Source organism: Pecten maximus, chromosome 6 (genome assembly GCF_902652985.1).
Source record: "Pecten maximus chromosome 6, xPecMax1.1, whole genome shotgun sequence".
Taxonomy (NCBI): domain Eukaryota; kingdom Metazoa; phylum Mollusca; class Bivalvia; order Pectinida; family Pectinidae; genus Pecten; species Pecten maximus.
The window spans coordinates 36,448,401-36,468,327 of record NC_047020.1 but is presented as its reverse complement, the minus strand read 5'-3'; the positions used below and the strand labels follow the sequence as shown (position 1 = coordinate 36,468,327).

Below are 19,927 nucleotides of genomic sequence, written 5' to 3'. Positions count from 1 at the left end.
TATAAATTCGATTCCATACATATGTAAAATTTACATGTTCGTACAGTATATCGAAATAAATATAAATAAATAATTGAATAATCTATAAAATTATATACAGTATATGGTGCCCGACTGTCGTATTTGGAGGAGGGAGCGTGATTGAATTAATAAATTGATGTGAATAGATTAAATGATAACTAAGGAGTTGAAAATGCTGGCTTTATTTGGGAGCATGTGTAGTTTTAATATCGTGCGTGTTAGCCAGTAAAACACATAAAGCATTCCTCAACTTCAAAAGTTAAATATCATGGCGAAAGCTCATGATAAATATCCGTGTTGGTCGAATCAACATCGATACATCAACTGTGTTGTATGTAATGTATATGATGATGAAATAGGCAATGGAAATAATCAAAGTGAACTGATTTTTAAATATCTTGAACATATGGATGATGCTCACACACACACACCCCTAAAATTGTCAAAGTGAACTTGTTTTTATAAAAATCTATTATATTATTTATATCATTTTATTATCTATTATATGAATCTATCGTGAAATTACCTGCTGAAGTTTTTCTCGGGGAGACCGAGTACCCCCGGACCCCCCGTAATTTGGAACCCCCACCACCACCACCACCAACTGAAAATCCTGTATCCGCCCCTGATACATAGACTGCCATGGCCATCAGGCCCTAAGTTTTTTTTGGTAAGAACTGCCAAACTAAATTCTAATATTAGATTATCTGCCCCTAGTTTGAAACATATAGGTCTAGAATCATAGGTACCAAAGTGATAAAGCTCTTTTCTTAATATTCTAGAGACTAAACAATACATAGAAAATATAATTTACCCGATACCTATGAAATGATATACAGAGACGGTACGTATACAGGTATCCAGGGTGATGGTTAGTCTCACAAAGGGCGAAGCGGTCATGATCACAGGGACATGAGAATTTGTGCATTCTAGACACAGGGGCTCGGTCATTTGTTAGGGCCTAGTTATTTCGGCATATCTGAGAGAATGTAGGGCTTTGGAGACAACCCCAAAACTGAAATAAGAATCAATGTAAAACCAATAGGTCACTTCGAAAAAGAAATAAGAATTGTGCAATGTAAAAATAATAGGTCATATCGAAAATGAAATTAGAATCAACGTAAAATAAATCCACATTGAGGAACATGCAGAGTTGTATTATCTTTGTGAGTATCATCTTCTTTATAAAAATTATCGTTTGATTAAACACATCCTCGATCGTCAGGGGTTCCGTTCACTAAATTGATCTCTGAGAGCGAAAGCACATTACCAGGGCGATGCTCTTAACACAAGACACATTGACCCAATCCTCCGTGTTTTGTACGGAATTTACCACAAACGCGCCATACTTAAAAGTACATTTTGAAATAAAACATTTGAATCTTCGACAAAAACATAATACGTTTCATTAATAAGGTCGTAAACTAATTATTTTTTAATCAATTATAAACTTCTAATTATAACAAGTTATTTTTTTTATACATTTCCATTCTGCATAAACAACAGTCATCAATTTGAAACCAAAGGACCATTTAACACAATATGAAATAACTTTTAATTCTCAAACCCTTTTTAAGAATTTTACAATTCACCAAAGTGAAAACGGATTTGGTATCGGACAGAAATTGTAGAACATATACGACTCTAAAGAACATTGCTTAATTAAAATGTAACATTTCAATCACTTTATAAATATAATCTGTTTTATCAAAATTCTTTAACGTTTTTCTTTGCATGATACATAACAATGTTTTTGGTGACTTGTATTAATAAATATGCACGTTTTATTCCATTTCCTTCTTTTCATTAATCAATCACCATTAAATAGATAAATATGGATTTAAAATCTGCATTATCACATAATTAAAATTCCGGAAACCACGGACGGCATAATGCTCCTTGTTGATAACAGATCATTTCCTGGAAACTTTTGGTTATAAATAGGCCATAAATTAACGAGTATACCACGACACAAATGAATTGCACGCCAACATGCTACGGGTTTCAACAGAACTAGAGACGCCGTGAACAGTATCTACCTATTTTCGTTTGTTCGTGAGTTCTTAAGAAGAAAGAAAAGTATTTCACTTAAATTATCATATATAAAAAACTAAAGATATATTTTAAAGGAAATTGATATATCTCTAAAAGATTTTTTTTAAAACCCTTTTTAAAACTCTTATCTAAATCAGTTGTTTAATGCTTTAGAGATACACGAATCTCTTTTTGAATTTAAAATTTATTTCTATTGAATGTAATTTGATGTAAAAATATCTACATTTCTGAATTTGATGGAAACTCTTTAATTCTAAAAGAGATAGACCGTGTACGCATGTTTCCTCCCACGGTAAGACCCTTTACGCACTTCCATCCGGACCAACAAATTAAGAGCATTCAATATAAGTTGACATAAATTGTTTCGCAACTGTTGTAATATAAATACATCTAATGAATTGCCTTGTCACCAGAATCTGCATAAGTCACATTAGTTGCCTCTTACGGGCTTATTATTTCCACAAAGCTATATGGATGACAAAACACATCCAAGACAATATAACAGAGAAACGACATCTAATTTCGGATGTCCAAATATTCTGCGACACTCAAATGGAAAGGACAGCTACAGAACGAAGAAAACATTAAATATACGTCAAATGCCATGGAGTTGTCAGTAATAGGGGGAAAATTACAACAGAAGCCATATGACGAATATAATTGAAAAAGCGACACAAAAGACTAGACAATATAATAATATAGATCAATTTATTTGGGTATTACAAATGAGGAACAGGAGGAGAAAAAATGCAACGACCTGGCATCGACTCGAACCCGGAACCTCCGAACTCTATAGACGGACACCCTAACCATTTGGGCTACCTGGCCACCCGCGTTCAGCCAAGTTTAGTTCCGCTACATTCATCCTCGACCCCGAAAACACACACGAGACCCTAAGCCACCTCCGTAGGTATTAAGTTGGGCGCCAAAATATAACAGGGAAGAAAACTGCAACGACCAGACTGGGACTCGAACCCGCGGGACCTCCGAACTCTATATGGACGCTCTAACCATTTTAGCTACATGGTCATCATTGTTAAGTCCAGTCCAGTTCCGCTACGAATGTTATGCGTTGCATTGAAAATGAATGGTTTGTCTGTTTTCTGGGTTTATCGGCCATTGGATAGCAATGGTCAACAAGTCTTGACATCGCACAGGAAGTCTGTCAGACGATATACATATCAATCGGGGTAGACATATTTTGCTCAATAACACAGCCATAGCACCACAGGGTACGTGTGTTCTCATCTTTGCGAGAAAAGAAAGCCGCCAAAATGAATGTTCGTTGTCAGCGCTTATAATGACGTGCAGAGTGTAGTCTCTCTGACCCAGACCCGGGCTTTACGTAACAAATATATATGAACAAGTGGATGGGAAGACAACTCACACAGAACTATGACGTCATAATCGCCAATGTTCTCTAAGCAACACGGCACAACTTCCTTTCTCAGTGGCAATGGAGGCGGACGATGAAAACGTCGATACAAAACTTGCGCCATGCAGCGAATCATCGCTTGAAGACCCATACAAAGCTCATATCATTTACAGCCAGGAAGATGTCGCCTTCTCAAACGAATCAGATCTCGACTGTTCAGAACAATCCACAGACGATTATTTGGAAGTTATGGAAGCAGTCCGACTTCCGGTTCTGTCAGTGTCCCAGCGCTTTGGTCATTTGATCACGGGTCAACTCTCAAAGCTCAAACAGGTTGAAGAGTTCAGTTTCCCGGCACATAAAGTGTTGAAAGACGACGAAACACAGACAGAATCGGTGACACAAACGACAGCTTCAACAAACAGCGAAAACTGTGTCGTCGACCTGGCAAACTTTCTGCAAATGCAATCGACTATCCGGACATTTGCCGAAATTCTTATAACGGTAGTGAGATTATCTAAGATTGTGTCACCAGGGAGTGACAACACAGGAGAAACAGAAAGGAACATGGTATTGCTGAAAGGTAACTAAGTACATACTGTACAATATATTTCCAGCTTAAATGGTTAATGTCAGCATCGCGCCCTCTCGGGCCAAAAATTGTCTCTCTGAAGTAAATAAGATTCAACAATAAAATTCTTTAGCTTCTTGAAAATGAAATGTAAATGAACGCTCTAGATGGCTTAATTGACAGACCAATATCCATCCGTTTATAATATTTATTTCTTTAGGCGTTCGCGCCAAATTCAGTCTATTGGAGAAGGAAATCAGTGAAAATTTTCGATGTGATGTGAACAATACAACAAAATGGAGAGAATTCAACTCCACGGATGATCTACCGAGCAAGGATCAAAAGGCACAACTCGACTCAGTGGAAGGTGACGCCAGTTCCACACCGACAGCCGCCCAACTTAGGCAAAAAGTAAGTTCATGGAGTACAAACGGTTTATACCAGTACTCACAGGGACATGGTACAAGTTCCCAATCCACGGTCGTGTATATATGTAGAGTGATATGTTCTATTACTTAATACTTTTATTGGGAATATGTACCTAATCCCTGTGACTACACTGACAGGAAAACAGATTGACAATATTGAACTTACACACATGCCTATAGGCTTTAAATTGACGAATGAAAGTGAACTCTTTCTTCGATCGATTTTTATTTTTATATTTCATCCGAAAAATCGAGCAAATGTCCTTGCATGGTATACGCCTTTAGGCATTAGCATAAGTGTGTTTACTTACGGTGTAGATGGATTTAACACAGACCTTTCTCCGTCTTATATTTTTATGTAAATCAATAGGCTACATATATATATATATCTGTGACGTACCAGTATAAAATAGCAGGTGGTGCAATGTCGCTTTTTAAATGTAATACGAAGCAAAACCTCTTTATTAGATCAAGGCTTTGTACCTCTTCTTGATGATATCACGGCCCAGCGATGATGGATTAGGTTCCGTAAGATCTTTCCCCCTTTTTAAAAATCGATTTCTTGCGGAAATGACCTTTTTTCATTATAATAGATTACATATTCATAGTTTTTTGCCGTTGGTTTGAGTAAAACAGAAAAATATAAGAAATCTTCGCTTTGCTTAATTAAGTATACTCGGTACAGTGTTAAGAAGACTGCATACAATTTGTTTCCACAAGATAGATAACAAAAGGTTTCAAAATTACATTATAACACATATATTGATATTGTTTATTTAGTTTAAACAATATTTTTATTAACATTCAAGTACACACATCACAATACAAATCATATATACATATAGGATTGGAAAACAAGCTAATATCTTATACTCATTCCTTTATTGTTTATTTCATTACGTGTAGCCCAGTCCTGTTGCCTCGTTGTGTCGACTTTCAGAGCTATTTCAGCAGGCCAGGGGCTCGGAAGGGTTGTCCGGGGAGACGGAGCTGAGAGAAAGACAGGAAATATTGGCCAGCGATATGATGAATATTTTGTCTATTGTTCGAGAAATGATCGATGACATCACTCGTCAGATGTAAGTAACATGTCACAAAAAAACAAAAACAAAAAAATCACCAATACACATTTTTTCTATAGTTGGCCCTATATAAAATTAGTAAAACTAGTAGAATTTAACACATATAGCGGCTGATGTGTGCCTTTTCGTAATGCTGCGAAACAACAGGTGTCGTTTTATCGCCCCAACAATTAGCGTCTTTTCGCAACAACAGAACGAAATAATGGATAACCTCACGCGAAATTTCTGTTGAATGTCTGACGCATTTCGACCCACGATTCACACTCCTTTCGCACTGCTGATATTCGACCTGTCACACCGGGTGCGAAATGACAACAACATTCCTTCCCATTGCCGCGCGCAAAGCCAAATATCGTACTCCTCGTTCTCTCGACCCGGCGAGCAAAATAACGATAATCTCTGCTCTGTCGATGAGAAAAGAAACGATAACTCACATTATTGATTCTTGACAGAATTGGCCAAGCTGCTATGTATAGTAAGTATTCTGGCTACGCTATGCTATTTAGAATTCTTTGGTGCATTGCATGTACTCATAGTCAAACATCAGTATTTATTTATATTATTTATTTATATATTCAAGAAGGAGGTGTCCATCCCCCCCCCCCCCCCCCCCCCCCCCCCCCTGACAAAAGGAAAAGGTGGCCTTTGGTATCAAATCAAATCTAATTTGTTGCCGTTCTTTTTGCAGTAATTCCACTACAGAAAGCGAACGTAAAACAAAAGATATCGGGTTAAATACCGAAACTGATCAGTCGTCTGTCTCTGACGTAATCACAGATGACGCGAACGACGCCGAAACAGACGGTTCCTGTTCAGAAAATGACGTTGACAGTCGCCATGCCGACACGCCACTGAGTATTTTATCAAGCAATGAAGACTCAAAAATATCTATGGACGACCTAGCCTTGTTTTTTCTCGGCCCTTTCTCATTTTGCGAGTGAATCCGGACTCAGTATTGAAACCCCCAGCGAGTCACGTGTCACAAATGGCGTCAATACAAGGACTGATGTTTGGAACACAGACTCGATGAAGTCAGATGTTGACCGGGTACAGGGAAATGGCTCACTATTTGATGTCGCAGACGAGAGTGTTTCTCATGCTATTGACTTAAGCGAATCAGATTTTGATATGGGCGTTTCAGATGAATTCGGTGCTAGCAAAGAATCGAGTAAGGCCGGACATGGTGGTCAAGAATTCGGTCAGGCAGGTGGTGGTGATCGAGAATTATGCCAGGCCGGAGATGGTGGTAAAGAATCGGGCCAGACAGGTGTTGGCGGTCAAGCGGGAGCCGATGGTCAGGAATTGGGCCAAGTTGAATATGATGGTCAAGAATCGAGTCAAGACTGGACTGGTGGTCATGAATCGGACTCTGCGGGAGCCGATGGTCAAGATTTGGGCCCAGCTGAAGGTGGTGGTCATGAATCAGGCAAAGGCGGGATTGGTGGTCAAGAATCGGGCCAGGCAGGTGTTGGCGGTCAAGCCGCAGCCGATGGTCAGGAACTGGGCCAAGCTGAATATGATGGTAACGAATCGAGTCAAGACTGGACTGGTGGTCATGATTCGGACTCTGCGGGAGCCGATGATCAAGATTTGGGCCAAGCTGAAGGTGGTGGTCAGGAATCAGGCCAAGGCAGGGATTGGTGGTCAGGAATCGGACTCGGCGGAAGCCGACGGACAAGATTTGGGCCAAGCTGAAGGTGGTGGTCAGGAATCAGGCCAAGGCGGGATCGGTAGTCATGAATCGAGCATGGCAGGTCAAACCGGAGCCGGTGGACAAGAACCGACCCAGACAGGAGTTGAGGGTCAAGAATCGTGTCAAACTGGAAGTGATGGTCAAGAATCGGGGCAGACAGGTCGTGGAGGTCAAGAATCAGACCAAGCCAGAGGCGGTGGTCAAGAATCGGGTCAAGGCTGGACTGGTGGACAAGAATCCGAACAGACAGGTATTGGTGATCAAGACGAAGCAGGTGGTCAAGAATCGGACCAGAGAGGTATTGGTGGCCCAGAATCAGCCAAAGATGAGACTGGTGGTCAAGAATCAGGCCAAGCAGGCGTTGGTGGTCAAGCAGGAGAAGGTGGTTTAGAATCGGATCAGACAGGCGTTGGTGGTCAAGAATCGGACAAAGTTGGGACTGATGGTCAAAAATCAGGCCAAGCAGGAGTTGGTGGTCAAGCCGGAAACGGCGGGCAAGAATTAGGCCTAGCCGAAGATGGTGATGAAGAATCGAACCAGGAAGGTGTTGGAACCGATGGTCAAGACTTGAGCCCAGCTAAAAGTGGTGGGATAGAATCAGGTCACGGCGGGAATGATGGTCCAAAATCGGGCCAGGGAGGTGCTGATAATCAAACTTTACCCAATGGTCAAGAATCGAGCCACGCGGGCCTTGGTGGGTACGAATCGGACGTTTCAGGAGGTGGTGGTCAAGAATCGGGTCAAACAGGTCGTGGTGGTCGAAATTCGGACCAGGCCGATGATGGTTGCCAAGAATTGGGTCAGACAGGTGTTGGTGGTCAAGAATCGGACCAGGCAGATGTTGGCGGTCAAACCAGTGCCAGTGGTCAGGAATCGAGCCAGATAGGTGTTGGTGGTGAAGTCCGTTCAGCTGAACATGAATTGGGCCCAGCTCAAGATGGTGGGCAAGAATCTAGTCACGCTGAGGCTGATGGTCATGAATCGGGCCAGGTAGATAACGATGGTCAAACCAGAGTTGGTGGTCAAGAATCGACCCAGAAAGGCGTTGGTGGCAAAGAATCGGCCAAAGTCGGGGCTGGTGGTCAAGAATCGGACAATGAACGTGTTGGTGGTCAAGTCGAGGCTGCTGGACATGAATTGGGCCCAGCTCAAGATGGTGGTCAAGAATCAAGTCACGCCGGGGCTGATGGTCATGAATCGGGCCAAGCAAATAACGATGGTCAAACCAGAGCCAGTGGTCAAGAATCGGACCAGACAAGTGTTAGTAGGCCAAGAATCGGACCAGGAAGGTATTGCCGGTCAAACCAGAACCGGTGATCAAGAATTGGGGCAAGCTGAAGGTGGTGGTCAAGAACCAGGTCAGCGTGGGCCTGATGGTCAAGAATCCGCTCAAGGCGGGACCGGTGATCAAGAATCGGGCCAGGCAGGTGGCGTTTGTCAAGCGTCGAGTCAAGCCGGAGATTGTGGTCAAAAACCGGAACAGAAAGGACGTGAAAGCCAAGGATCGGTCCAAGAAGGTGTTGGTCAATTTGGTGCCGGTGGCCAAGAATCAGGCCTAGCAGGCAATGATGGTAAAGAATCGGGAGAAGCCGGAACTGTTGGTCAAGAATCAGACCAAGCCGGAGTTAGTGGTCAAGAATCGGGTCAATACGGGGCCGGTGGTAAAGAATCACGCCCAGGCGGTATTGGTAATCAAGAATCGAGCCAAACCAGCACTGGTAGTCAAGAATCGTGCCATGTTGGTCAAGAATTGGGCAAAGATGGCGTTGGTGGTCAAGAGACAGGGCAGTCAGGTATTGATGGTCAAACCGGAGCTGGTGGTCAAAAATCGGGTCAAGACGGAGCTGGTGGTCAATATTCTGGCCAAGCCGGATTTGGTGGTCAGGAATCTGGACAGACTAGTGTCGGTGATAAAGATTTGGGTCAAGGTGGCGTTGGCAATAACGAATCGGAATCGGGCCAGGACAGTGTCGTTGGACATCGATCGGACTTAGCAGATGACGGTGATCAAAGACCGGCACAGATTTGTGGTAGCTGTAGTCAGGAACTTGAACAATATGGTAAAGGTGGACAGTCAAACCGGGGAAGTAACGTTGGCCCAGACAACAGTCAAGGGCATGCTGCTGATAAAAATACGGACAAAGTAAATGGTGGTCAAGGATCGGGCCCGGCCAGTGTAAATAACAAAATAACGGACAGGGCAGAAGTTAGTGGTGAAGATTCGGTGGAGTCAGTAGCCAGGGGTAGAAGAGAGATAGAGGATGATTTGCGAGGTGAAATATTACGAGCTCGTCCGTCTCACTCGGACACATGTCTTTCCACAGGAAAAAGAGGACGACTGAAGAGTCTGATTTCAGGTGGGGAAGACAAAACAAGATACGGGGATAAACGGAAGTCGCAAACGCATGCGCAACAAAAAAGGAAAGGAAATGAGCAATGTTTAGGCAGAAGATTGATGCAGGCAACGTGTGCAGCCGTGTCACTGGCAGGGTTGATGGGGGCATTGGTCAAGGGTCCCTCGGGATCCCCGCTGTTACCTGCCTTGCTGGACGATATGTCCAGGATAATGGACATGGAATTTATATGATTTGAACAAATTAAATTGCGTAAAATTAAATAGTACTTCATAAAATGTTTTTTTTTTTTTTTTGCTTTTTCATTTCAGAATTTATAAAACAAATTGCTTAAATTGTCTTTAAGTTTCGTCATTATCAATTTACCTGACGCTGTATTACACACGTGACACGTTTTCGGAAAACGTATTATATGGAATGAACTTGTTTTACACATACGTATACGAGGTGTTATTTCTCAGAAAGTAGACTTGCATTTCCCCTCTGGATTGTTTTCAATATAACATTTTAATGAATGGTCTCTATTTCACGTTAAATCTAATAGATAAGACGCAACCGACGGAAACATATACACGTACCTTGCGAACGGTTTTCATGGTGTTTTTTTTTTAGAATTTGAGGAAAGCGTAATTAAGCGGATATCACGGTAGACAGTCTAACGAGGAAGAATTGAATGTTCATATATATATATTGTAAACAAAATTATAGCTAAAGAGCAAAATATCGAGCAGTATATGTATTCTTTAAATACACACAAAACCCTCGTCTTTTTAAATTTAAATTCCCTTTTCCTTCATAAATACGCAATAAAATAGCTTTCTATATTTTGAAAATGAGTAGGTGATTGTTATTGGCACGATAATGATTTGGCGGAAAACAATCGTCAAAGTTATTCACGATTATTATAGTAAAAAACAACTGTGTCATATATGTTGAAATTCATGTATTCACATTGGGAGTCGTATCCCTGAAAACTGGACATACATTTTTTCACGCAAATGCCGTAAACCCTGTGAATTTAATGAATCCCATGTGCAGTTTTTTTGTTTATTTTTGCAGTTTTACGGAGCGTTGGAAGCAGAAATTTCTCTGAAAAGCACCAAACCTCTAATCCCCTGTTGACGATATAGTCAAACACTCTTGATTTTTTCCCATTCTCGAAAATCGCAAAAAAACAACCCAAAAACCAAACAAAACAAACAAGAAAAAAAAACATTATCTAACGAATACACGTATTATAATTGTTTGTTTACACATAACTTGATCCATGTAAACAACAGATAATGGTTTGAATGCGACGTAAGCATTTCCATGGACGATTAAATATTATAGAGTAAAAATGAACTATTACGTTGAATGAGACCACAGTAGCTAGAAGTCACGCCGGAAAGTATCGATCAGCGAAAAACTCGCTTCCTCTGTCATTGTTTTGATGTATGATTTTAAAAACGCTGAATCACAGATTTACAATGTAGCTTAAAAGTTATCACGATGTTAGAGCTGTTTTCCGGTTAGAGTCAGAGCCTGAATGCTTTTATGAGGGAATTATGTTATTGTTTGGTTAAGTATTGATGCTGGATATCCGGTCTCAATGTTGATGAACGAGCTGGGATTCTCCTGTGACCATAATTGATCAGTGCGTGCGTAGCCATGTTGTGACGTAGGAATGACAAGCACCAAATCAATGGACAAATCTGATTGGCTGTTCAATGTGTCCATCATTATGCAAATTATGCAAAACACCACGCTCTATAACGTAACTATACCAACGAACGTGATTGATAAAAAACGAGAGTAACTGCCCTCATTGGTCGAGGAAGACTACGCATACATCAACGGTAACGAGCGATGGAGTTTGGCGGGGGGTTTATAAGACGGGGCTGCAACTACAGTTCAGTAAGGCAGATGTCTTTTAAAGCCTAACTTTAGTGATAGTGAATAGGTTCACGCTTACCTGTAGATATTAAGCCAACACGACATACATACACATTCGGTTTTTACCTGTCCAGGAAAGTGAGGACTTATACTATACAGGTAAGTTAGATATTATCTTAGCTTGACAAAATAATGACGTTTTGAACTCCGTCAAACCAGGGACATATATACCTATTATACGTCCCTGGTCAAATGTAGTTTGAAATCATTATTTTGATAAATTTTCTTGCAACATGTCAACTACTAATATATTTATGTTTTCGCATATTTAAGTATCTCATAAATTATAATTCCAATTAGTTGACGCAATACTTGCATGCTAATTATCGTCATTGTTATTTGTTAATGATGCATGTATCATCTTATAATAAGAGGGAAAGTTAATTCATAATTCCACAATATATTCAGTTACATCTAAAGAAGGTTTAATAATTGCACAATCATGATAAGATGATTTATACATGTATATACGGTGAAATAAATTTATATTTGAGCCTATCCATCACTTAAGTCAGCCACTCTCTATTATCCGGACCGTCGAGCCATGACATATCACCATTTATTTTTATAAATAGACGCACGTTGAAAGAAGTGAACTGTATCTAATTTACAACTTTTTTCATACCATAGGTATAAAAGAGACAAGTGATATCCGACTGTTCACATCATAAGGTAGCAGCGACGTTAGACTTCGGATACTGAATAACAGACTTTATTCTTATCGTCATTATCACAAAAGACGTGGAAGATGCAGGGAAACACGTTGATATTGGTCATTTGTACCGTGTTAATTCCGTCCGTGTTCACAAGAAACTTCATTCTCCAAGCTGATAATACAAGAACAAGGGCAAACCATGGAGTTGTTCATTTGGCAAACGCCTCCACTGGAAACGCTCTTATGGTCAATGAAATGGAACCGTTGTCAATAAACTTCTGCATACGAGAAAAGACAACTCTACGACTGAATAATTTCAGATTTTCAACTGATAATGCTAACGCGTTATTTACGGTGAACCTGGACCACGGCTACTGGCTAGGCACTTACTACTCACCACCCAAGGGTGGACGGGAGATCTTCATCAACACCGGAAGATTTCCCAGGGTGTACACGTTTGACGCCGGATGGCACGTCCTAAAAGTTGACGTCAGACCAGGATCGTCGAATATCACCGTTGATAACATTGAATTCGATATTGATGATGAGAGAATGAATTTGGAGATTCTGCAGTGCACTATAATGTGTATTCAAGAGGCGAAATTTGATGTCAAACGGCCTACTCTAACCTCGAATACTGAAAGCGCCGCCATAGAACAGAAGTCGTATGACACGAAATGTGCAGAAGTGGACAACGTCAACGTTCCAATTTACAACCCTGCAGTTAGCCAGTTCCTTATCACCGCAACCCTTCCACAGTACAAGTCATTCGCTAATAGACGTCATGATAATCTTACGAACTGTCCTCATCTGCCGCCACAGCTATGGAGATTCTCGGACTTTATAGCCAATTCTGACACAAAAGAAATCCGCGGACAAAATTCCAGTCTTATATTCATTGCTAAAGACTCCAGAAAATCGATAGCTATTTTTGCTTCCTTTAAACTGGAAGGTGAAAAGGAGGGAAGTATTGATTCAAAAATTGGAAATGAACTTTATTTGAGGTTCAAACACTTGAGTGTTCCAGTTACAGTAATGATGCAATACCGACGAAACACCGGAGGTCTGTCCGACCCGTCCGTACGGACATTTGATCCGCACACCCTGGAGCAAATGTGGACCATCCCGGATTTCACATGGATTGAAGACACAGATAACTACATTGTACTTTCCATGGAAGCTGACGTCATTATTAAGTTTGAGGTAGATTACCTTCAATTACTCAAACGGCCCATGGTGCCAGATGAAATTTCAACAATTTACAGAAGCGATGACGTCATCATTGAGACCGTAAATGTCCAACTCTCATGGCTTGCACCAAAAACAATGACGGTACGTTTGAGTAATGGCGTTATTGCAGAAAACGTCACATTCATCCGCATTTACCGACCAATCCCATGGAACAACGGATATGCTCAGGTTTTTGTTCTCTACAACGACGGAAATGTACGACTCCTTCCAACAGCCCCGGACGGAACCGACTGGATTCCATTCGGAACCTCAGTCATTATTGGCCAGACCAAAAACGACCGAGTAAGACCGTACACTATTATAACTCAGGTGGATATCATTCCTGAACGCTGGCAAATGAAAGTTTTCTACGAAGACGGCGGTTCTCTTAAAATGAGCTTAAACAGCACAAACGAAGAAACTCAATTGTTTGTGAGCGACATGGAATTAATGCAGGATCGGTTTACGCACCCTTTTGCTACCATTCGCTCTATGTACGTGGACGAAGGAAACACCGATGTTGACAGCGTGAAGATCGATAACAAAGATACATACCATATCATGGATTATTGGGGGTCGTTGACAGGAAGATCTTTCGCCTTCCACCGCAGGTGTATATCAACCCATCTCACCCTTAGTCCTGACATTCAGGTAGATATTTTGGAGACCAATCAAGCCATTACGACCCCTAGAGTTCCACCAAACAATGTTTAGACCAACCAGGTATTCATGTCACCAAGCACTGCAGATTAGTCGTGTAATCATCTATCTCTATCTTCTTCGTGTCTGTGGAAACCCTGCGCATCAGCCTGTCGATGAAACATAAAGGTATGGTTACGACTGTCCGCTTGACGAAAGAGATTCATGGATCACAATTGTGATTACTTGGGGAACAGGTTAGACTTACATGAACCTCTGGTCTCGTGATCGCTCTCGGACATATGCAGGTCTGACTAACACTTGTTAAATATAATTTGAAATCCAATGTTTAATTAAGGTCGTATAATGATTTTTAGAGTTGGTACGTTATACATAATGGCTGTTTTCATATTTTGTCTATCTAGAATTATGTAGCGGACATTGTTATATTACCAATTTAAGATATCATTTTATTATTGAAAATCACTTAATTTTCTTAATATTTAGGAAAATGTATCGTTGTGTTTACCAGAACTTGTTTCGAATACTGTTCCGTATCTTTACTGAAAACACGCGAGATTGAATTTCTCGAACAAAACAAGTGATTAACAGTATTGTCCTTAATTACATGTATATGTTATATTTTGTTCATTAATTTTGTCATTTCCTGTCAAGGCTTACTTGTCTTTAAACATGACTCACGTTAAAGAAGGGAAAGCTAGCCTGGTCCAATTGTTTGAAGCATGATGCACTGTAGTGTAACAATTTTCGAAAATCAAAGTATAAAAATGTTTGGGGTTTTTTTCAAGAAATTTCATTTCTTAAAATTCCGATAATATTTCATCACTAAAATATCTAAACATGTCATTTAAATTACGAATTTCAATAATTAAAAAAGAAAAAAAAATCCCCAAAAAAGTATAATGGTAAGCCTAATGCATCTTTGAACATACGGGTCTAAGAATCTTGGCGGTATTATGACGTTCTCTGTAAATCCAAACGAAGTCATATCTGATCTCACTATTGTTGTTTACGTATGCTATTGTTGAGTAATTAAGTGTGTGAGTGTGTGAGTGTGTATTCTAATATATTGGTTAAATTTGAATAAACCAATGAAGTTTTCATCAAGCAAATTAGACGGGCTATATAAATGAAACCAATGGAGATATGCAAAGTTCAGTGGAATACAAAGTGTATTAGCATTTAGTATGATGGATTGGGCAAGTTGATTAATTCAAAAGTCCATTGAAAAACTTAAAACTATCAATCATTAACTGTTTTATTAACATCTATTTGATAAATGCATTTTATGCAGACGTGCTATGCATTCATAAGTTTTTTTTTATTATACTCCAACCTCGGTCCCATGTCGCACATTGATGTACTTATTGTTTTCGTCTTGGATTGAGGCTTGGAAAACTTGTGACTAATAAAAATAGCAAATGCCCGCGGATAATAAAAAGCCATGGTCAGAATGTGACTCAAAATAACGATAATTAATGAAAGTCCATATTTGCAATACACATGTGAAGTAACAATCACATGTATATCAAATGTGACTCAAAATAATTATAATTAATGAAAATCCTTATTTATAAAACACGTGCTGTAAGGAAAACAAAACTGAATCATGCCCGATTTCTAAATAAATATATATTACAAAGTGAATGTGAAGTGTCCATGTATGTCTTTGTTGGATAATTTATGCTATTGTTGTTTCCGCAAACATCAATCATAACTCTTTTCGTGTACTTACTTTGTTAAATCTGTCATAAATGTCATTGTATATTTAATTATTTATCTCAATAAATTGAGTTCCATGTAGTAATGTGTGGTTTTGTTGGTTCATCTATAAAAATGTCACATTTAAACCGGATATATTGTACTTAAGAATTGTAACAGGCGCTTTTAAAAAGTTACGGTAACAGCAAGGTAATTAAGTATTTTATCTATACAATGCACATATAAATATATTCATTATATGCTCTTAGAACAATACGGGATATAAGAACATGGTAACTGCTGTTATTTGTGTACCTATGAGTTTGAAGTATTATATACTGTATAGTTGCCAAATTTCGCGGGACAGATATTTTACGAATGTCCCCGTCGGAAATAGTTTGCAGGTTTTTAATTTCGCGAAACACCAACTTGTAAACGTTCTGCATTAAGCAATCTCATACACTGTACTTTGTGTATAGTTATAAATATTCGCTGGGTATCTATTTTCACACCATACTCAAAAATCGCGAAAATAAATCACTCGCGAATAATACCAACTGTACAGTATACGACATATAATGCATATATGATATGTATATTGACATAATTGATACACATTAGGATACACATTTGAATAATATATAAATATTTTACTCAATCTTGTCCTCATTGTACGTAGTTGGTGATGTTTTAAACTAAAATGTTACAATATGTTAAGACTCACTATTAATAAATATCATGGCTTTATCATAGATCAATGATATTCATGCTTCAATAGATTTGAAATTAAACTCTTAGTTTCGTCATCAGATTCGTTTAAAACATTAAATGTCATTGCTGTGTTTGCCTGTTGAATCAATTTCAAGTTCGACTTTGTCCATGTGTATTGGCGTAACATTTCTTCCAATTTTCGACTGAATTAGGTTAATGTTTTGATTACGCAAGAAATCAAATTTCATTATTTTTCTGACATTTTTTTTTATTGCATTGAGTTTTATTTAAAAGTTTTCCACAGGATTGCAGACAAACCAAATTAATCACTCGACTATAAAACACAATTGTATTATCAAAGGTTTATATTTCCCCGTCAATTACCAAGTAGACTCTCGTCAAAACGACAATCAATCAGACTGTCAGCTATCATTATTACAAGACGTCTGACTGATGCCGAATTTACATTGCTAACACACTGAAACATACTGCTGAAAAAACCCTACAGAAAACATGCCAGGTCTCAATCACTGACAACGGATGAACCAGTCGTCCTACTCCTTAAATGATTACATGTGTCAATGGAGACATTAGAAAGAGGAAAGATGCTTAGAAAGAAGATAAAATATAATATACCAAATTTGGTTGCCTTTTACAAATCATGCAATGACGACAGCTGATACATTTCTTACGCCCTACCTACAGGCATGGAACCCCCGTGGCATAGCTGTCATATATGGTATAGAACATATGAATTGATATTTTTTCGTCATATTATATTATTTTATTTATCATTGTATTCCTTGCTGTCATCATTATATTATTTCGTTTTACCATTAATTGCTTGAATACGAATACGTCTCTGAAAAGCGTATTCGTGAATCTGACCATTAATCTGACTGCTCCAGCAGCATCGCTTCGTTCAAATGCCTCACATCCTTCAGTGTAAGGGACGACATCACTGCGGCCGAAATGGGGATAGCTCGAATTTGAAACGGAAAAATGACCCCTTTGAAAAGTTTCGTATACTTCAATTCACAGAAACGCTTGTCATATTTTTATCCAGCATATACTGAAAATATACAGTAATATCATGAAGTTTTACAATGATGTCATTAAGTTATACAATAATATCATGAAGTTGTACAATAATATCATGAAGTTATACAATAATATCATGAAGTTATACAATAATATAATGAAGTTGTACAATAATATCATGAAGTTATACAATAATATCATGAAGTTGTACAATAATATCATGAAGTTATACAATAATATCACGAAGTTGTACAATAATATCACGAAGTTGTACAATAATATCATGAAGTTATACAATAATATAATGAAGTTATACAATAATATAATGAAGTTGTACAATAATATCATGAAGTTATACAATAATATCATGAAGTTATACAATAATATCATGACGTTATACAATAATATCATGACGTTGTACAATAATATCATGAAGTTGTACAATAATATCATGACGTTATACAATAATATCATGAAGTTGTACAATAATATCAGGAAGTTATACAATAATATCATGACGTTATACAATAATATCATGAAGTTGTACAATAATATCATGAAGTTGTACAATAATATCATGAAGTTATACAATAATATCATGAAGTTATACAATAATATCATGAAGTTATACAATAATATCATGAAGTTATACAGCAATATCATGAAGTTATACAATAATATAATGAAGTTATACAATAATATCATGAAGTTATACAATACTATCATGAAGTTATACAATAATATCACGAAGTTGTACAATAATATCACGAAGTTGTACAATAATATCACGATGTTGTACAATAAAATAATGACGTTATACAATAATATCATGAAGTTATACAATTATATCATGAAGTTATACAATAATATCACGAAGTTATACAATAATATAATGACGTTATACAATGATATCACGAAGTTATACAGCAATATCATGAAGTTACAATGTATACAATAATAATGACGTTATACAATGATATATTCGTGTTTGTGAATCATATAATGCCGAAAGCACGATATAAAATGCTGAAACTTAACAATATAAATTGTACCTTGATGAAATCGGATGATACCAGGAAAAAAAACCCAATCATATATCAATACCGTATAACATAATGGTACAACCCAATCAAACAACAATGATCAGATATTGATGAAATCAAATAATACAATGATGACATCATATAATATGATGGTTAAACTATAACACATAGTGATAAAATTAAATAATATGTTACTGATATCAAATAATGAATTGATGAAATCAAATTATACATTGATGATACCAAAACATATAATGATAAATTCATATAATATAATGACAATATCGAATTATGCATAAATGAAAATCATATGACACAACGAAAATATCAACACATATAATAATATGTTTATGGGATATGTGACAACTATGGTCTTCCGTATGCAGCCATACCTGGTTGTTAGGGATTATCTCGCAATTAAGAAGGGAGAGTTCATTTATTGAGGATATACAGCAAATATCATTTCATATTAACATCAAATGGTTCTAGTATATCTCGCCTGAGATACCTTTTCATAATTAAGTAAACATATATCATACAGAGTAACTACTGATCAAAGTATGACAGCGAATTAATCGTGACGTCGTAACCGTGATTATCAAACCAGACAAATCACGCGTTATATTCTGCGGCCTATATTTTTATCATCGCACGAATTTCTGATGTCATATTTCCCCTTTATGCTATATTCATAACAAACTAGCTTCATAAAAGATCAGGGTTTTTCCGTGTTCTATAATGCAACACGTTTACACATTACTTTCATTTGATGTAATTCCGTCAGCAATAATTAAATTACACCTACGGTACGGAAAGCCGACATACATACCACCAGTTTTTACAGTCACGGAAGAGTGATGCATACATTGCTACAAGGTCAATCAATCCACACGAGCCGCGAGTGGACTCATATAAGTGATATATTAGTGACATCAGCGAAAAATGTGAACACTTTTAAAATAGGTAGAATGAACACTGTGAATATAAAGAAATATGGTACAATTCAAAGCTACAATTCCGTGATGTATAGAGGATTTTCATCCTGCAACTGAAAATAGATTTAATCTAATCTAAAAAAAAAAACCTTTTTCTTTTCACTTCACTGTATTACTTACTGTTTAGCTAATGATGATAACGTTACACATATAATACCTAATATAACGATACATATTAACGTCACACAGAAATAAGACAAATCACAAAACAAATTAATTTCATAATAAAATCAAGAATAAGTGACATCTTTATGCTTTGACATAGACTATATTTCTAATGTCGAGAAGACAAAACACAAATCAAATTAATTTCATAGAAAAAATAAAGTATAAGTGACCTTTTCATGTTTTGACAGAGACTATTCTTAATGGAAAAT

The 19,927-nt window shown here is 37.9% G+C and overlaps 2 protein-coding genes across 2 annotated transcripts; both read left to right on the top strand.

Annotated features, from left to right (window-relative positions):
• The first annotated feature begins 3,520 nt into the window (after positions 1-3,520).
• Positions 3,521-6,509, top strand: LOC117329672. The gene is made up of 4 exons (XM_033887724.1): positions 3,521-4,034; positions 4,243-4,433; positions 5,357-5,529; positions 6,221-6,509. Exons 1-4 carry the CDS (start codon positions 3,533-3,535, stop codon positions 6,471-6,473), a joined length of 1,119 nt encoding a protein of 372 aa, XP_033743615.1. The 5' UTR covers positions 3,521-3,532; the 3' UTR covers positions 6,474-6,509.
• A 5,003-nt stretch (positions 6,510-11,512) lies between these two features.
• Positions 11,513-15,866, top strand: LOC117329671. The gene is made up of 2 exons (XM_033887723.1): positions 11,513-11,613; positions 12,145-15,866. The coding sequence occupies exon 2, from the start codon at positions 12,263-12,265 to the stop codon at positions 14,111-14,113; it is 1,851 nt and encodes a 616-aa protein (XP_033743614.1). The 5' UTR covers positions 11,513-11,613; positions 12,145-12,262; the 3' UTR covers positions 14,114-15,866.
• Positions 15,867-19,927: the final 4,061 nt, after the last annotated feature.